The 13,820-nt window shown below is 35.6% G+C and overlaps 1 protein-coding gene across 1 annotated transcript; it reads left to right on the top strand.

Moving 5' to 3' along the window:
• The first annotated feature begins 171 nt into the window (after nucleotides 1-171).
• Nucleotides 172-1,609, top strand: LOC120083017 (CASP-like protein 4D1). The gene is made up of 3 exons (XM_039038494.1): nucleotides 172-687; nucleotides 812-944; nucleotides 1,040-1,609. Exons 1-3 carry the CDS (start codon nucleotides 539-541, stop codon nucleotides 1,385-1,387), a joined length of 630 nt encoding a protein of 209 aa, XP_038894422.1. The 5' UTR covers nucleotides 172-538; the 3' UTR covers nucleotides 1,388-1,609.
• Nucleotides 1,610-13,820: the final 12,211 nt, after the last annotated feature.

The raw sequence follows: 13,820 nt of genomic DNA, 5'->3' as shown, positions 1-13,820 counted from the left end.
TCTAACACCCGTTTTATGATGAAATACTCGTCCAGTCCAGGATCTTAATTCGTTTGCTCCGTCCTTTCCTCAATTTTTATTTAAACCAGAAATAAGTTGACTGTTCCAAATGACATAAAACTACATAACAAGTATGTATAGAAGAGGAAAAAAAAATCAATGGTTAAACATTCTTCATAAATTTTAAAAAATAAATGAGAACCAACAGGATTAACCATCACATATTGTGTTAGTTAACCCCAACTCAACTCATTATTGTTTTGATATGAGGAGGATGGTTGAGATTTAAATATAACTTAGCATACCACCAAATGTAAAATATAGAAATGAAGAAGGCAAGCCAGCTATTGTGGAAATGTGGATCAGCCTGAAGTAAAAGACATTTGATTGCAAGGCAGGGAGCCATGACCAAAGCTGGGTGGCTCATTGTTTCCATTTTTTGATGTAACCGAGACAGAGCTATTGGTATTGATGGTATAAAAAGAAGGAAAGAGGAAAGGGATGGGATATAGCTATAAAGGCAAGGCAGGGAAGCTCAATGGATCCTAAGGTGGTAGCGTTGATCGGGGTTGGACTTAGAATCTTCATCTTCATATGTCTTCTCATCGCCTTAGTCGTAATTGCTACTGACAAATTGGCCCTCATTAGTGGCTTCAAAGCAACCTTCAATGATGTCCATGGATACAGGTTCTTCTCTGCTCTGCCCATCAATTTCATTTACAGTAACAATCATGACAAATTCACTACCAGAAATTTGTGTTGTGGCCTGTGGGTTATGCTTTGCTCATACTGTTCTTGCAATGCAATGCAGGTACATGTTGTCTGTTGCAATTATAGGGTTGGCCCATACAATTTTACAACTGAGTTTCTCCATATACCATCTGCTTACCCAAAACATACCCCTTTGGAATGGGCTTCCACAATTCAACTACTACGCAGACCAGGTTGGTGGCATAACCAATTATTATTGTTAATTTCTTTAAAACTTTGGGCTTATGAGCGAGTCAAATGCCATGGAATATCGGGAATGTATATGCAGGTGATAACTTGGGTGTTGGCCACGGCTGCTGGGGCTGGCTTTGCGGTCTCTGCAGAGCTGAAAAGTTTCGTGGATTCACATTCAACAGTTGAGAAGGAATTTGGGGAAGATTACGGGTTCTTCAGTCCACAAGTGGATGAGCAGAAATCGTTGATAGATGATTTCTTCGATAAGGCCAATATTGCCACTGCCATTCTCTTCCTTGCTTTCCTCTCAATGGCCACTCTCATTCTTCTCTCTCCGTTCAATCGGATCAAACCAACTCCTCTCCCCACACAAGATCTCGAGGCCCAAAAGCTCGAGGCCCAGTCTCCCCAGGCCCAATCAACGGAGCCCCCTTCCGGTTGATTTTAGATCTCTCTCGCCGTTTCTGTTATTCGATTCCAATATTACTATCCTCTCTCAATGTAATGTACTTGTTGTTTCTTATGTTTACTCATTTCCTCTTTATTGTTTAGCTTCAGAGAAATCCAATTTTATTATCAGCACAATGTTGTAGTAAAAAAAACAAAAATAAAAAATAAAAATAGATTTAGGCTTAAATCTCATTTTGGTTTTTCAGCTTTTAAATTAGTTTCTATTTGGTATTACACTTTTTTTAGGTGTTTACTTTTAGTAAGATTAACCCTTTTGGTGGGTTAATTCGAGAAATAGAGTGGTTGTTGAAGTTAATTGGATTAATTTACTTGAAGGAAAGTATAATTTTAAATTGATTAAATATTTATAAGGATGTAATTTATCTCAACTATTGGATTGTATGTTCTCTTTAATTTTGGTTTTGAAGTCAAAATTAAGTTAATTTGAGAAGTTAATTGGTTTGAGATTAATTTGATAAGATATTTGAAATTTTGGATTATTTTAAATAAAGATTTGAAAATAAAGAAAAGGAAAAGGATTAGGATTTTGGAAATTAAAAGGAATTTGAGATTTAGGAAGGAAAAGAGGAAATTGTGGTTTTAAATTTTATCATCTTTAATTTTGGAGTTTGGATCTAAACTAGAGAAGATAATTAAATTTAAACTGAGATAATAAGAGAAATTTGGATTTAATTTAAATTGTTTAAGTTATGGAATTTCTATTTTAGATAGATTGTGAAATTTCTAATTCAATTGGAATATGAATCCTCAAATTAATTAGATTGTGGATTTTCTAATTAATTAAAATATGAATTTTCTAATTAGAAAAAATGCTTTATTCAAAAGGAAATCTAATTTATCTACTACTTTAATTATTGATTTTTAAAAGAATAGATTTCTTAATTAGATAAAGTGTCATTCAAAAAGAAAATATAATCTATCTACTATGGAATGCCAAATAATTTAGGATTAGAATTATTTTTTTTTCTATAAATATAACCATACACTTCATTCCAAACCATTCACTTCATTCCAAAGGGATGTCAATTAGAGAGAAAATCCTTGTTACTTTCACTTTTTTTAGCGGCCCCGCTCTTCTTTTTGTGGTGAAGAAATTCCTCTTAGAAACTTCTAAAGATATTTAGTTATTTGAGAAAAACAACTTTTTTTTTTCCAACAAGCATTCCTAGAAGTTAGATAAGGGAGGTAGATTGTTGGCAGAGTTTTATCTAGCTCACGTTTAAGGTAAATAATCTTACTACTGGAATCACCTTCGTGCTGGACGATAAACTTAAGGATAATTTTGATGGTTCTAAGACTATATGAATCATGATACCTGATTAGAGAGGAAATATAAATATATGATTGTCCTATTTGAAGCATGTGATGAGTATGAGCATGATCTTGTTTTATAAGATATTTTACAAGAATGTATGAGCATGATCTAGATTTTATTTGACATGTATGAGAATGTATGAGTTTTATGTTATGATTCATATGTGGGACTCTATTTTATGATACATGATATTCATGTTAGTGATAGTCGCCCCTACTTGTGGTCATATACCCACCAGAGGTTTGTGATCTGTTCGGGATTTCACCAGAGGTTTGTGTTTCCTTTGGGATCTACCAAAGATTTATGATCTCCTTCGAGATATCACTAGAGGTTTGTGTTTCCTTCTATATTCATTAGAGGTTAGTGATCTTTTTTGGGATTTCACGAGAGATTAGTGATCTCCTTTGGGATTTCAACAAAGGTTAGTGATCTGCTTCGAGATTTCATTAGAGGTTTGTGTTTCCTATGTGATTCACCAGAGGTTAGTATCTCCTTCGGGGTTCACCCGAGGTTAATGATCTCCTTCAGGATTTCGCCAGAGGTTTGTGAGTACATCTTATCAATGGTAGGTCAGGCTAAATTATTCATTAGATGGCCATCTATAAGTAAAGGTTTTTGCATGTCCCACTAGAATGTTACATTCATTGGACATAAATGCTTAGTTTAACCCCGGTAGTGGGTTTACTTATTGAGTATTTTATACTCATCATTTCTTATATTATATTTTTAGGTAAGAGCAAGGACATACCGGTGAATAACAAAAGGACTCCGTGACCGTGTCATTGGGACCAGAGAGATGCTTTCACTCATGTTTTAATGTTTTAAATTCCAATCTTGATATTTGAACTTAGAGTTTCATTGTTTGAAATTTTTATTTATCGAACTTCATAAAACTTCATAAAATTTATTTTGAACTTAGGGACCCTAATAATTTTTTTTTTTTTTAGTTATTTAGATTTTACAACAGCTATTAATTTAATAAAATTCTTTTGATTTTAATTAAAATTTATGAGAGAGTCATTTTGAGATTTATGCTTGCATGTGGTAACGACCTAGTATAAATCCTAGGAAGTCGGGTCATTACAACAAGCACATCAATTTTTACCATCTTCCATCTAACTCATCTTATTCATATTATTACTCTATTTTTTATTATTTCATTATTTCAAATCATTTCTTCCATCTTCTTCATATTAATCATCTATTTTGATTATCTTAATTAGTTTGTCAACAATTTCAGTATAACATTTTTCTTTTGGTAAGTTAATTTACTTTTGTTATTTAATGGAAAATTAAGTTTAACATGATTTTGTACTTATTATTATTATTATTACAGTAGATATTATTTGCAAACGTTATGTATTTAATTATTTACTTTTATTTGAAATTACGTTTATTACCGTTTACATTGTTCTAATATTAGATATTTTTAAAGAAATAATTACAACATTGATCTAATATTGGAGTGTATTATTATTATTTTAATATTTTTCATCCTGTCATGATTTAATTTTTTTTTTCTCGGATGTGCGCGCGTGCATCCCCGTCTCTCTTTCTTTCTTTCATTTTTCTTTGTTTTCTTAATATTTCAATGCTATTTTTAAAAAACAATTTTAGTGATAAGTTTTTGTATTGTTCTTTTAAATAAAGTAAATATGTAAATTCGTTTACAATGTTTTTTTTTTTAAAAAAAATACGTTAATAGTTTTGTTCAAGTGTGATTCATTTTAATTTTGAAAATTCATAACAGTTTTAATTTATAATTTTATTTCTTTTAAAAAACAAACGTTATTAACCGTTGTTTTTGGTCAAAATGTTATTTTTTAAATAAGAAAACGATTTTTTGTATAAAAACTACTATAACTTTGCCAATTTGTTATTTTCTAAAAATAAATTTCTAATTAATTGTAAAAATTTGTTAACATTAAAAACTAGAATTGTTAATAAGGTTTCTAATTTTTTATGATGAAAACATATAATGTCATGTTTTCTTGTTTAAATACAGAGGAATTTGAATTGGATGCTTAGTGCGAGAAAAGGTTGAGCTAAGAAAAGAAACAATGGAATTTAGATTTCTAGGTTCATGAAATTGTTAGTAATTTGGACCCCTTTGATCAACTAATCACTTATTCATCTATTAATCAAGTACATACTGTAAAAATTCCTATCAACTAAAGTCTGTTGCAATTATTTCTTAGATTAATTTTAGGAATCCTTTCATGAAATTGCATTCCATAAATAAAATTGTCAAATTTTTCACAATAATTAAGTCCCGTTTAGTAACCATTTGATTTTTAGTTTTTTTTTTTTTTTTTTTTGAAAATTATGCCTATTTCATTCACATTTTTTACAACGATTTGCATCATTCTTCATTATAATGGTTGAATTTTTAGCAAAATTCTAAAAATAAAAACAAATTTTTGAAAGCCATTTTTTTTAGTTATAAAAATTTGGCTTAGTTTTTTAAACCATTGGTGAAAAGTAGATCACAAAGAAGAAATTTGGATGTGAAAGTTGCGTCCATAAGTTTAATTTCCAAAAGCAAAAACAAAAAAATAAAATGGTTATTAAACAAGCCTAAGAGAAGCAATAACCCATATAGTGTAAATGTATTTAAAAAAGTTTTACATTTTATTTATAAAAAGATAAATTAATTGTAGTGTCTCAAAGTCTTGAGGTAAATTTTAATTTAATTATTTCTTATTGTTTGGGATGTATGTTGAATCTTTTAAGGTTCAATTGTTTACTTTGAAAAGATTGAGTTTAATTCAACTAATGTTTATTTCAATTAGTGGAAATTGAAATTTATTTGGAGAAGGGGAAAAGACTTCCTTGTTTAATAAAATATTTTTGAGGTTTAATTTCTAATTGGAATTTGAGAGGGAAAAAAAAGGGAGAGAATTGATGAGATAGAAAAGAGGTTAGAGAAAATATGTACGTAAAGATTTATTATATATATTTAGAAAAAAAAAAGAAAAAAAAATTATTATATAATTATATATATATATATATATTTAGGAAAAGAAAAAAAAGAAAAAAAAATATATTGATTTTTTATTGGGGAATTAGGGTTTGATTAGGGTTAAGAGGATTGGTTATAAGTAAGTTTGGGTGGCCTCGTTAAATGTGCAAAGAAAAAAGAAAAAAAGGAGAAGATTTCTTTTCCCCTCTTCTCCCCTTCGTGACCACGCCGACAGATCCCCTTTCTGAGTTTCATCCAACCGCGCGCCGTCCACGCCAGCTGCACACGAAGCCACAGGACATCCGCGATGTAGCCTAGCAGTTCGTTCGCTCGGCTCCAGCCATGTGACTTCTCCAACCACCATTCAGTAACAGCTGATCGTCGATCGATTTCTCTACGTTAGATTTGTGGTTGTTGGTCTTTCTCATCCGCCGTTCACAACGTTCACACCGGCCTCAACCCCATTTAGTTCTTTCTCGCGCTAGCCCTCATCGCACGACTGCTGCCAGTGTTGTTATAGGAGTATATGTTCAGTGGAAACAACAAAGATCAATAAATTCTAATTTTGGTAAAATACAAAGTGAGTTTTATGGCATACCTTTGAAGAACACCTTGAATCACGATTCTCTCATTGTGAACCAGTTTAGATTGAATTGTGAGACTCAAAATAAGTTTCAAAATAAGTTTGAATGAAGGGAATTTTGAGAAACACTTCAATCTTCTCTATTTATTGTAGGACATCCATGCAAAGGAGAAACCTGCATGCTTACTGAGGTAGGTTTTAGTGTGAGCTAGTTGAAGGTGTTAATGGAAAAATCTATATTTCCATTTTTAAATTTTACAAAATGATTTCAAAATTGAAAACATTATTAATTTTACAAATTAATTTTCTAATAAAATTAATAATAAATAATTAATTAAACAATTTAATTGATTTTAATTAATTAAATACTAAATATTAAATTAATTTTACACAAATTCCACCTTCATGAATTTAATATTTAAATCATATTTAAATATCAATTAATTCTCTAATTCCGTTTAATTTTAAAATTAAACACGTAATTATATCTCATATAATTACTAATTCTCTTAATTCTAATTTGAATGTTTCAAATTCCATTCATTAACTAACGGGTCACTCCACTAAAGCCCATAGTTGCACTCCCCTCACAGTAGATATATTATGTCCACTCGATATAACCATGATTGGTAAGTTAACCCTTCACAGGTTGTTCGTAATAACGACTGGGTCAAATGTTTGTTTTACTGCTGAGATTACCTCCGAGATTACCTCTTGATCCTCTAATGAACAATTGGTTTATGATCTGGTCAACAAATCAAATCTCTCTCGGATCAATGAGAGGGTAGGGCTCCTTTGTTCAAGACCCGGAGTCAGCACTTAAGGGAACAACCTCTCTACTATCCCTGAAAGCGAGTAGGAGTGAATTTCATCTTGCACCCTATGTCCCCAGTTATCTACTCGGTCTTACCCCTAGGTTTATTGAGTCGGCACTGTTGAGCCAACCCTCACCTATGAAAATCTAAGGATAATCCTGAATAAATATGAGTTCATAGTTAGCGCAAGATTAAGGTCAAGTTACCTTGGTCATCGCTTTGAAATAGTTTGTCTTAAATAGTAAACAACATTATAAAGTAAGAGTGACTGATTTCGTAGTCCGATCTTGTACAAATCCATTGTACGGAACGCTCCCACTCTTCATGTCATAACATATACGAATTAGGATCACATCGTTTGTAGCATTTTACAACTCTTTGTAACAACTACAGAGTGGGCCACATCCAATAGTGTTACCAGAATAAGACACCCAACCTCATTTATATATTATAGATCATTTTGACTATTTTTTCGAACCTGATCCATTTTTATGTCTTCATGATAACTTGTAGAAATACAAGTTATTTATACTGTTTTATTTAGATATTGCGGCCAAAAGAAAGGAAAGTTGCGTCAATTATATAGAAATTAGCTAAGAACTGCAAGAATTATAAATTGTCATCAATACACCCACTGACACCATTGTGATGGTAGAAAAGAATATTTCAAGTCTGTTTTGCAGGAAATCAAGTCACCGTATGCGTTCATGGTTCAAGATAAAAATAAAAACGCATCTACGTCGCATTGCGCCCATCGTTCAGGAATGAATAGACAATCAACACAATGATAGCGCATGCGACAATCGATCAAGAGCTAAACGATCAACGCAATCTCAATCGCATGCGGTAATAAAAAACAACACCGCATGCGGGCAAACAATCGAAGATGCAAAGAGCAATGCAATTGCGGAGGATTATGACCCGTGTACAGCTGACGGTTGTGCATTTCTGAAGGGATTGATTGCGTAACAGAAGGAATACTCACTCAACCATTTCCAGAACTGCCTTAACAATACAGTGGCGTCCACAAGTCAGTGAGTCAAAGCTGAGCCTATAAATAGCTCCGGCCATTCCACTGAGAAGATATACTTGATACGGGCATATTTTGATATTTGTATATTGAGAGAGAGACTGGTCTGAAGAGCCTGATCGGAGAAGATCCCGAAAGATTTAAGAGACAAGGCAGAGAAGTGAGTCTCAGGGCAAATCCTTTCAATCCCCGCTGTTGAAGCTCTGTACCAAGGTCACTTCTACCAGACGAGAAAGTCTAAGAGGGAAACTCTTCTCTTCATCTATTCCATATGCTGGCAAGCAAAATCCACCATCCAGATCTATGTCAAGAAGTTGGTACTCTTTAGTATTTTTTTCTATCTCTTTATCATCAATTATATTCATCTTCATAGTCTATCATTCACACCATGTACCAGATGCTAAATCTTAGTATTGAATGTCATGATCATTTCCATCTCCATCTTTTTGTCTATTTCCGTTCATCCGTAAATCACTTTCTCCATGATGTTTTCTTAATCCCCTGGTAATAAATATGTTTAGCTAAAGCATGCTAGACAGCATCTTCACCTGTGAAAGTAGAAATGAAGATGCCATTCCTCCTGTCGAGAGAAGGTTAGAAGAATGCGTTAACTAAAGCGAGAAGTACTTCCAGAGATGGAAGCAACCTTGCGTTCATTATGTTCATCCCTGTTTCACCACAGAGATGTGGGAACACGGCCGATCACCGAGAGGTGTACGCCAAGGGAAAGTAGAACCGTAGTTATGTCTTTAACACAATTAATAACTTGCGATGTTTATATTAGTTATCCTTTCAATTTCTGTTTCAAACATAAAGACTTACCACCGCATACCACGACCCTTTGTATAAACTTTACAGTCAGTCTCAAACTCAGTATCATGTATCAGTATCCTGTATCTTGTATCATAATAGCTTAGGTTTACTTTTATGCAATTTTATGTTATTAACGCAACTTTAGTTTATCTACACAATTTTACTTTACCGCAACTTTAGATACCTATATAAAAACAATCTTTATTAATTGTAAAAACACCGGTCGCATATATCACAAATGTAACACATTAATGACAACAATCCCTGTGTTCGACCTCGGATCACTCCGAGAAACTTGTGTTGGAATTATACTTGGTTTCAGCGTAAGGATACTTGTGACAACGCATAGTATACTACAAGTATTCCATTAATAACGCATATATCTAGAAGTAGTATCGCATAAAATGTGCATGAGCAGCAACACAACATAAGATTATATTTTGCATTACAAGTTTATGACAACATGAGCTTTTAGCACATCATTATGCATGCACATTACATTTATCAAGTTCAAGTCATCAAGTTTATGGCGTCGTTTGTGAACCCCGAATCCTAATTTCTCTACTTGAGTATGTTCCCTGTTGAGATTAGTGTGATGAGTAGGTTGATGTGGAAACTAGTGTGGAATGGTAGAGAAAAGAATGGAAATTAGAAGAAAAGAGGAAATTTAGAAGGTTGACTTTTGGGGAAAATTTGGAAAAATTTGGCAAAGTATAGAATTTTGTGTGGGATGTGTTGGATGATGGATGCATTGGATGCGTTGGATGCATTGGATGATGGATGCATTGGATACGTTGGATGATGGATGTGTTGGATGCGTTGGTAAAGGAAGGAAAATGGAAGTGAGGCAATAGGATGGCACGAGGGCTGGAGGGTGGCATGCGTCGAGCAGCCTCGGCCAACGCCAATGCAATGCATCAAGCAGCCTTAGCCAGCGCCCTTGCAATGCGTCGAGTAGCCTCGGCCAGCGCCCTTGTAATGCGTCGAGCAACCTTGACCAGACGCCCTTGCCATGCGTCGAGCGCCCATCGGTGAGAACAAAATCTACGAGCATCATGTCGTGCGTCGAGGTGCCTGCCATGCAGCCAAGCGTGCAACCAATGCCATGTGCCCATGTAGCCGAGTGAGCGAGCGATGGTCAGCACACGTTGCACGTCCATGCGTCGAAGTAGCACGCCCATGCGCCTAAGCACTCGGCAAGCATTAAGGCGCCGCACGAAGCCCATGCGGCCAAGCGTGCCAATTGCGTCGAGCGGCCAGCCTATGCAGCGTGCCTATGCGTTGGTGGCCAGCACCATGCGCCCATGCCAAGCAAGCCGTGCAAGTGAGCCATGCGTCAAGAATGGACGGTCACCCTATGCATTGGTGATGGTTAGCTCTTGCGATGGCTAAGTTGAATTGTCATGATAGTGAATTGGCTTGCTATGCGTTGCTTATGGACTAGGCGTTGGAGCAACCAAGACTTGACGCATACAAGGATGAAATCATTAGGATAACATCATCAAAACCATGTGTCTTATTGGGGGAAGCCTTAAGCCTTAAGAATTTAAGGTGGTGGTATCAGATTGGAGGCCCATGCGTTGGCAACGTGGGAAGAAGACACTTAGCTTGCGATGATCACAACATTGAGTTGATGAGGTGAGAAGAAGAACACTTGGCCATGCAGCTAAGTAGGTGGTGTCAACTCCGGAGAAGGTTTGGATGCCTATAAATAGAGCCATGAGACTTCATTTTTAAATCAAAATTCAGAAATACCGTAAAAAGAGTGGGAGAGTGGAGCAAACCTGCGTTGGGCAAATCCATGCGTTAGTCATAGAGGACGCATTGGACAGTGAGATCTGAAGAGGATGCATCAATTTGGGACAAGGAGTTCTCCCAATTTACTCATGCGTTTGGAGTGATTCTAAAGCCACTTGAAAGCTCTGAGAGTCTAGTTTTTAGGGTAGGGCTGTCAAAGGAAAAGCTCGAAGGGATTGGGTTGGAAACTTAGAAGAAGACAGAAGGGTCAGGCTGTCGGATCAGTTTGGGCCAGTCTTGAAGATTCTGTGATTCCGGCGAAACCACGAGGAGTTCTAAGCTCATATTTTAGGGTAAGCTTTCTGAATATTTTTTAGAAGGAAGTATTTCAAAATAAGGTCCAGAATTATGAGCAATCTAAGTTGTAATTTGTATCTAGATTCTAGGGGGTAAAAAGGGAGCCCGAGGTAGAAAAGGGAGCTACTAGAGTGAAAAACTCCTAAGCAATCAAGTTGAGTGGCTAAAACGTTTTGACTAAAACATTTTCTTAAAATGTTTGATTACAACGTGTTATAGAAAGCATGTTTTAAAAAAGATTATTCTCATGCCAGCTAGTTTTACAAGTAATTTCCAAGCAAACCATGAGTTATGTTTTAAACGTATGCATGTATGAGAAATTGTTAAAAAGCGATTTATATGTGTTATACTTTACATGCTTTAAAGAGAAAGTCATTTATGACTAGTTTTACTTAAAACGCGATACCAAAGGACATTCGAGAAGGTATCCGCCCAACTAGATACTGAAGGACATTTGAGAAGGTATTTATTGGTACTGAAGGACGTTTGAGAAGGTACCAAACCAACCAGATACTGAAGGACATTTGAGAAGGTATCTGAACAGAAGTACCTAAGGTATGGAGGTACTTAGTATGGCCACGTGCATGTAGGTAGTTAGAGTTAGAGATTGAGTAAAAGGGTTCTTTCTTGACTAGCAGTTGGTGTTGGGATTGTTTTATCCATAGTAAGGGTTATTCTCAATTGAGAAATAGTTTTACTGTTTTATGATTAAAACAGCTTTATATGTTTTATGCTTGCAAAATGTTTATACTGCAGTACAAGTACTGTAGAAGCTTATATTTCAGTTAAACTCTTTATTGAGATTTTGCATGAGAATCAATTATCTTTCTTAAGTCATTCACTGGGCGCAAGCTCACCCCGTTTTTCAAATATTTTCTTCCCCCCCCACAGCTAGTGGTCAAATCCTCTGAAGATAGCTCTGCATCTGCCCTGCCACTAAAGGAATAAGAGATTTGTAACCCGTCAGTTTAAGTGGTTACTGTTAATATTGTACACATGTTACTATTGCTCATATAGGGACTAAGGTTTTTGGGTTTTGGGACTTGTGAATCTAGTGTTGTAATGACTCTAAATATATTATGTTTCTGAATTAATAAATTTTGGCTTAAAGACATTCTGCTATATATAAGTTATATTTTGGTATCAGAGTTATTCCGCAAGAATTATTAGGCAGTAAGTGTCAGCCAAAGGGTTGATAACTGCTGCAATCACGCCCTTTTCTAGGCTAAGAGGGTGGTCTGTGGTGGGTTGTGAAACTGTTGTCGGGGATTGGTAACGGTTAGTGTTGAATACGTTTGTGATATTTTACAGGACAGATCTCTTTGTACTAACTATTTATCTCAGAGAGCAGTCTGACGGTTTATGAGTACTGGAGTGATCCAGAAATTCTAAGCTGACCCAGAGATTCGGTATATTTTTCGCGCAAGAGCACATCGGAGCCAACTTAAGTTGAGAAGAAATATGGTAGTTAATAATGAGGCACCCGTAAGGAATCACGAGGTGAACCAACCAGCGCAAGATCCAGTTTTTCTTGAATGGTTAGATAACATTTCGCGAAATTCAGATGAATTGTTAGATACTGGGCTTGAGGACAAAGGTTTGGAGCAAGAAAGAGCAGAATGTGCCGTTGTGCCAATTGATGCAATGAGCATACTGGTAGACCAGATGACCATAATGACCTTGCTTCTTCAGACTATGGCTAATCAACAAACACATCTCTCTCAAGGTTCAGCGCAAGTTAATGCTTGACACACGTGGTCGTAATGAATTGCGTTTAATGTGGAGAGGGACATTCAATGGAAAACTGGCCATGAAATCAACAGCCCGTATACTCTATCTACAATGAACAGTTTGGCAACACTTACAACCCTGTTTAGCAGAATCACCCAACTTTAAGTTGGGACGGGAATCACAACCAGGGGAGCCATAGTTTTCATCAAAACAGTTATCAAGGGAAGCGAGGGAACCCTCCGGTCTTCATTAATCGGGGCCATACCCTAGGTGATTCTCAAAGTATACCACCCTATGACCAACTGTTCTTATCTGATACCTCTTGCAGTACCTCGTCTCTAGAGACGTCATTGAAGCATTATATCGAAAAGAGCGAGGCAATTAGATGGTTGCAAGCTGCCTCCCTTAGAGATTTGAAAGAGCAGATTGAACAGCTTGCGATTGAGTTGAAGAATAAAGCACCTGGTATGCTGCTTCACAATTCAGGAGCATCGGGGCCATGAGGTAAAAAGCAATGTCAAGCAGTGATATTGAGAAGTGGTAAAACAACAACCCCTGTGCCACTAGTACCAGATTTAATAACAAGACCAGTGGATTTAACCGTCAATGATGACCAATCAACCAGTAATGGCAAAATTACCAGTTTAGAAGTAAGTACATCTACAAGAAATGAATCTCATTAAGACTTGAATTCTAAATTAACGCAACCTCCAGTCACTACAATACAACAAGCATAGGACCTCAATGAACAACCAACTAAACAAGAAGTACGGCGGGATCCTCCACCTTTCCCGTACAGGCTGAAGAAGAAAGATGATAGTACGCAATTTCAGAGGTCCCTGGACGTTCTTCGACAACTACACATCAATATTCCTTTAATAGAAGCTCTGGAACAGATGTCGAGCTATGTAAAATTCCTTAAGGATATACTTGCTAACAAAAGAAAGATCAGGGAGAATGAAATAGTTGCATTAACATATGAATGCAGTGCGCTGTTTCAAAACAACATTCCCACCAAATGAAAGATCCTGGGAGTTTTACATTGCCTTGCTCAATAGAAG

Source organism: Benincasa hispida, chromosome 8, assembly GCF_009727055.1.
Source record: "Benincasa hispida cultivar B227 chromosome 8, ASM972705v1, whole genome shotgun sequence".
In the NCBI taxonomy this organism is placed as follows: domain Eukaryota; kingdom Viridiplantae; phylum Streptophyta; class Magnoliopsida; order Cucurbitales; family Cucurbitaceae; genus Benincasa; species Benincasa hispida.
This window is presented reverse-complemented; position numbering and strand designations above follow the sequence as displayed.

Excerpts from the sequence above, each read along its gene's own strand:
- LOC120083017 (XM_039038494.1), top strand. The coding sequence starts at position 539 with ATGGATCCTAAGGTGGTAGCGTTGATCGGGGTTGGACTTAGAATCTTC. Across the intron at positions 688-811 it reads AATGATGTCCATGGATACAG|GTACATGTTGTCTGTTGCAA; the intron begins GTTCTTCTCTGC and ends AATGCAATGCAG. Across the intron at positions 945-1,039 it reads TCAACTACTACGCAGACCAG|GTGATAACTTGGGTGTTGGC; the intron begins GTTGGTGGCATA and ends ATGTATATGCAG.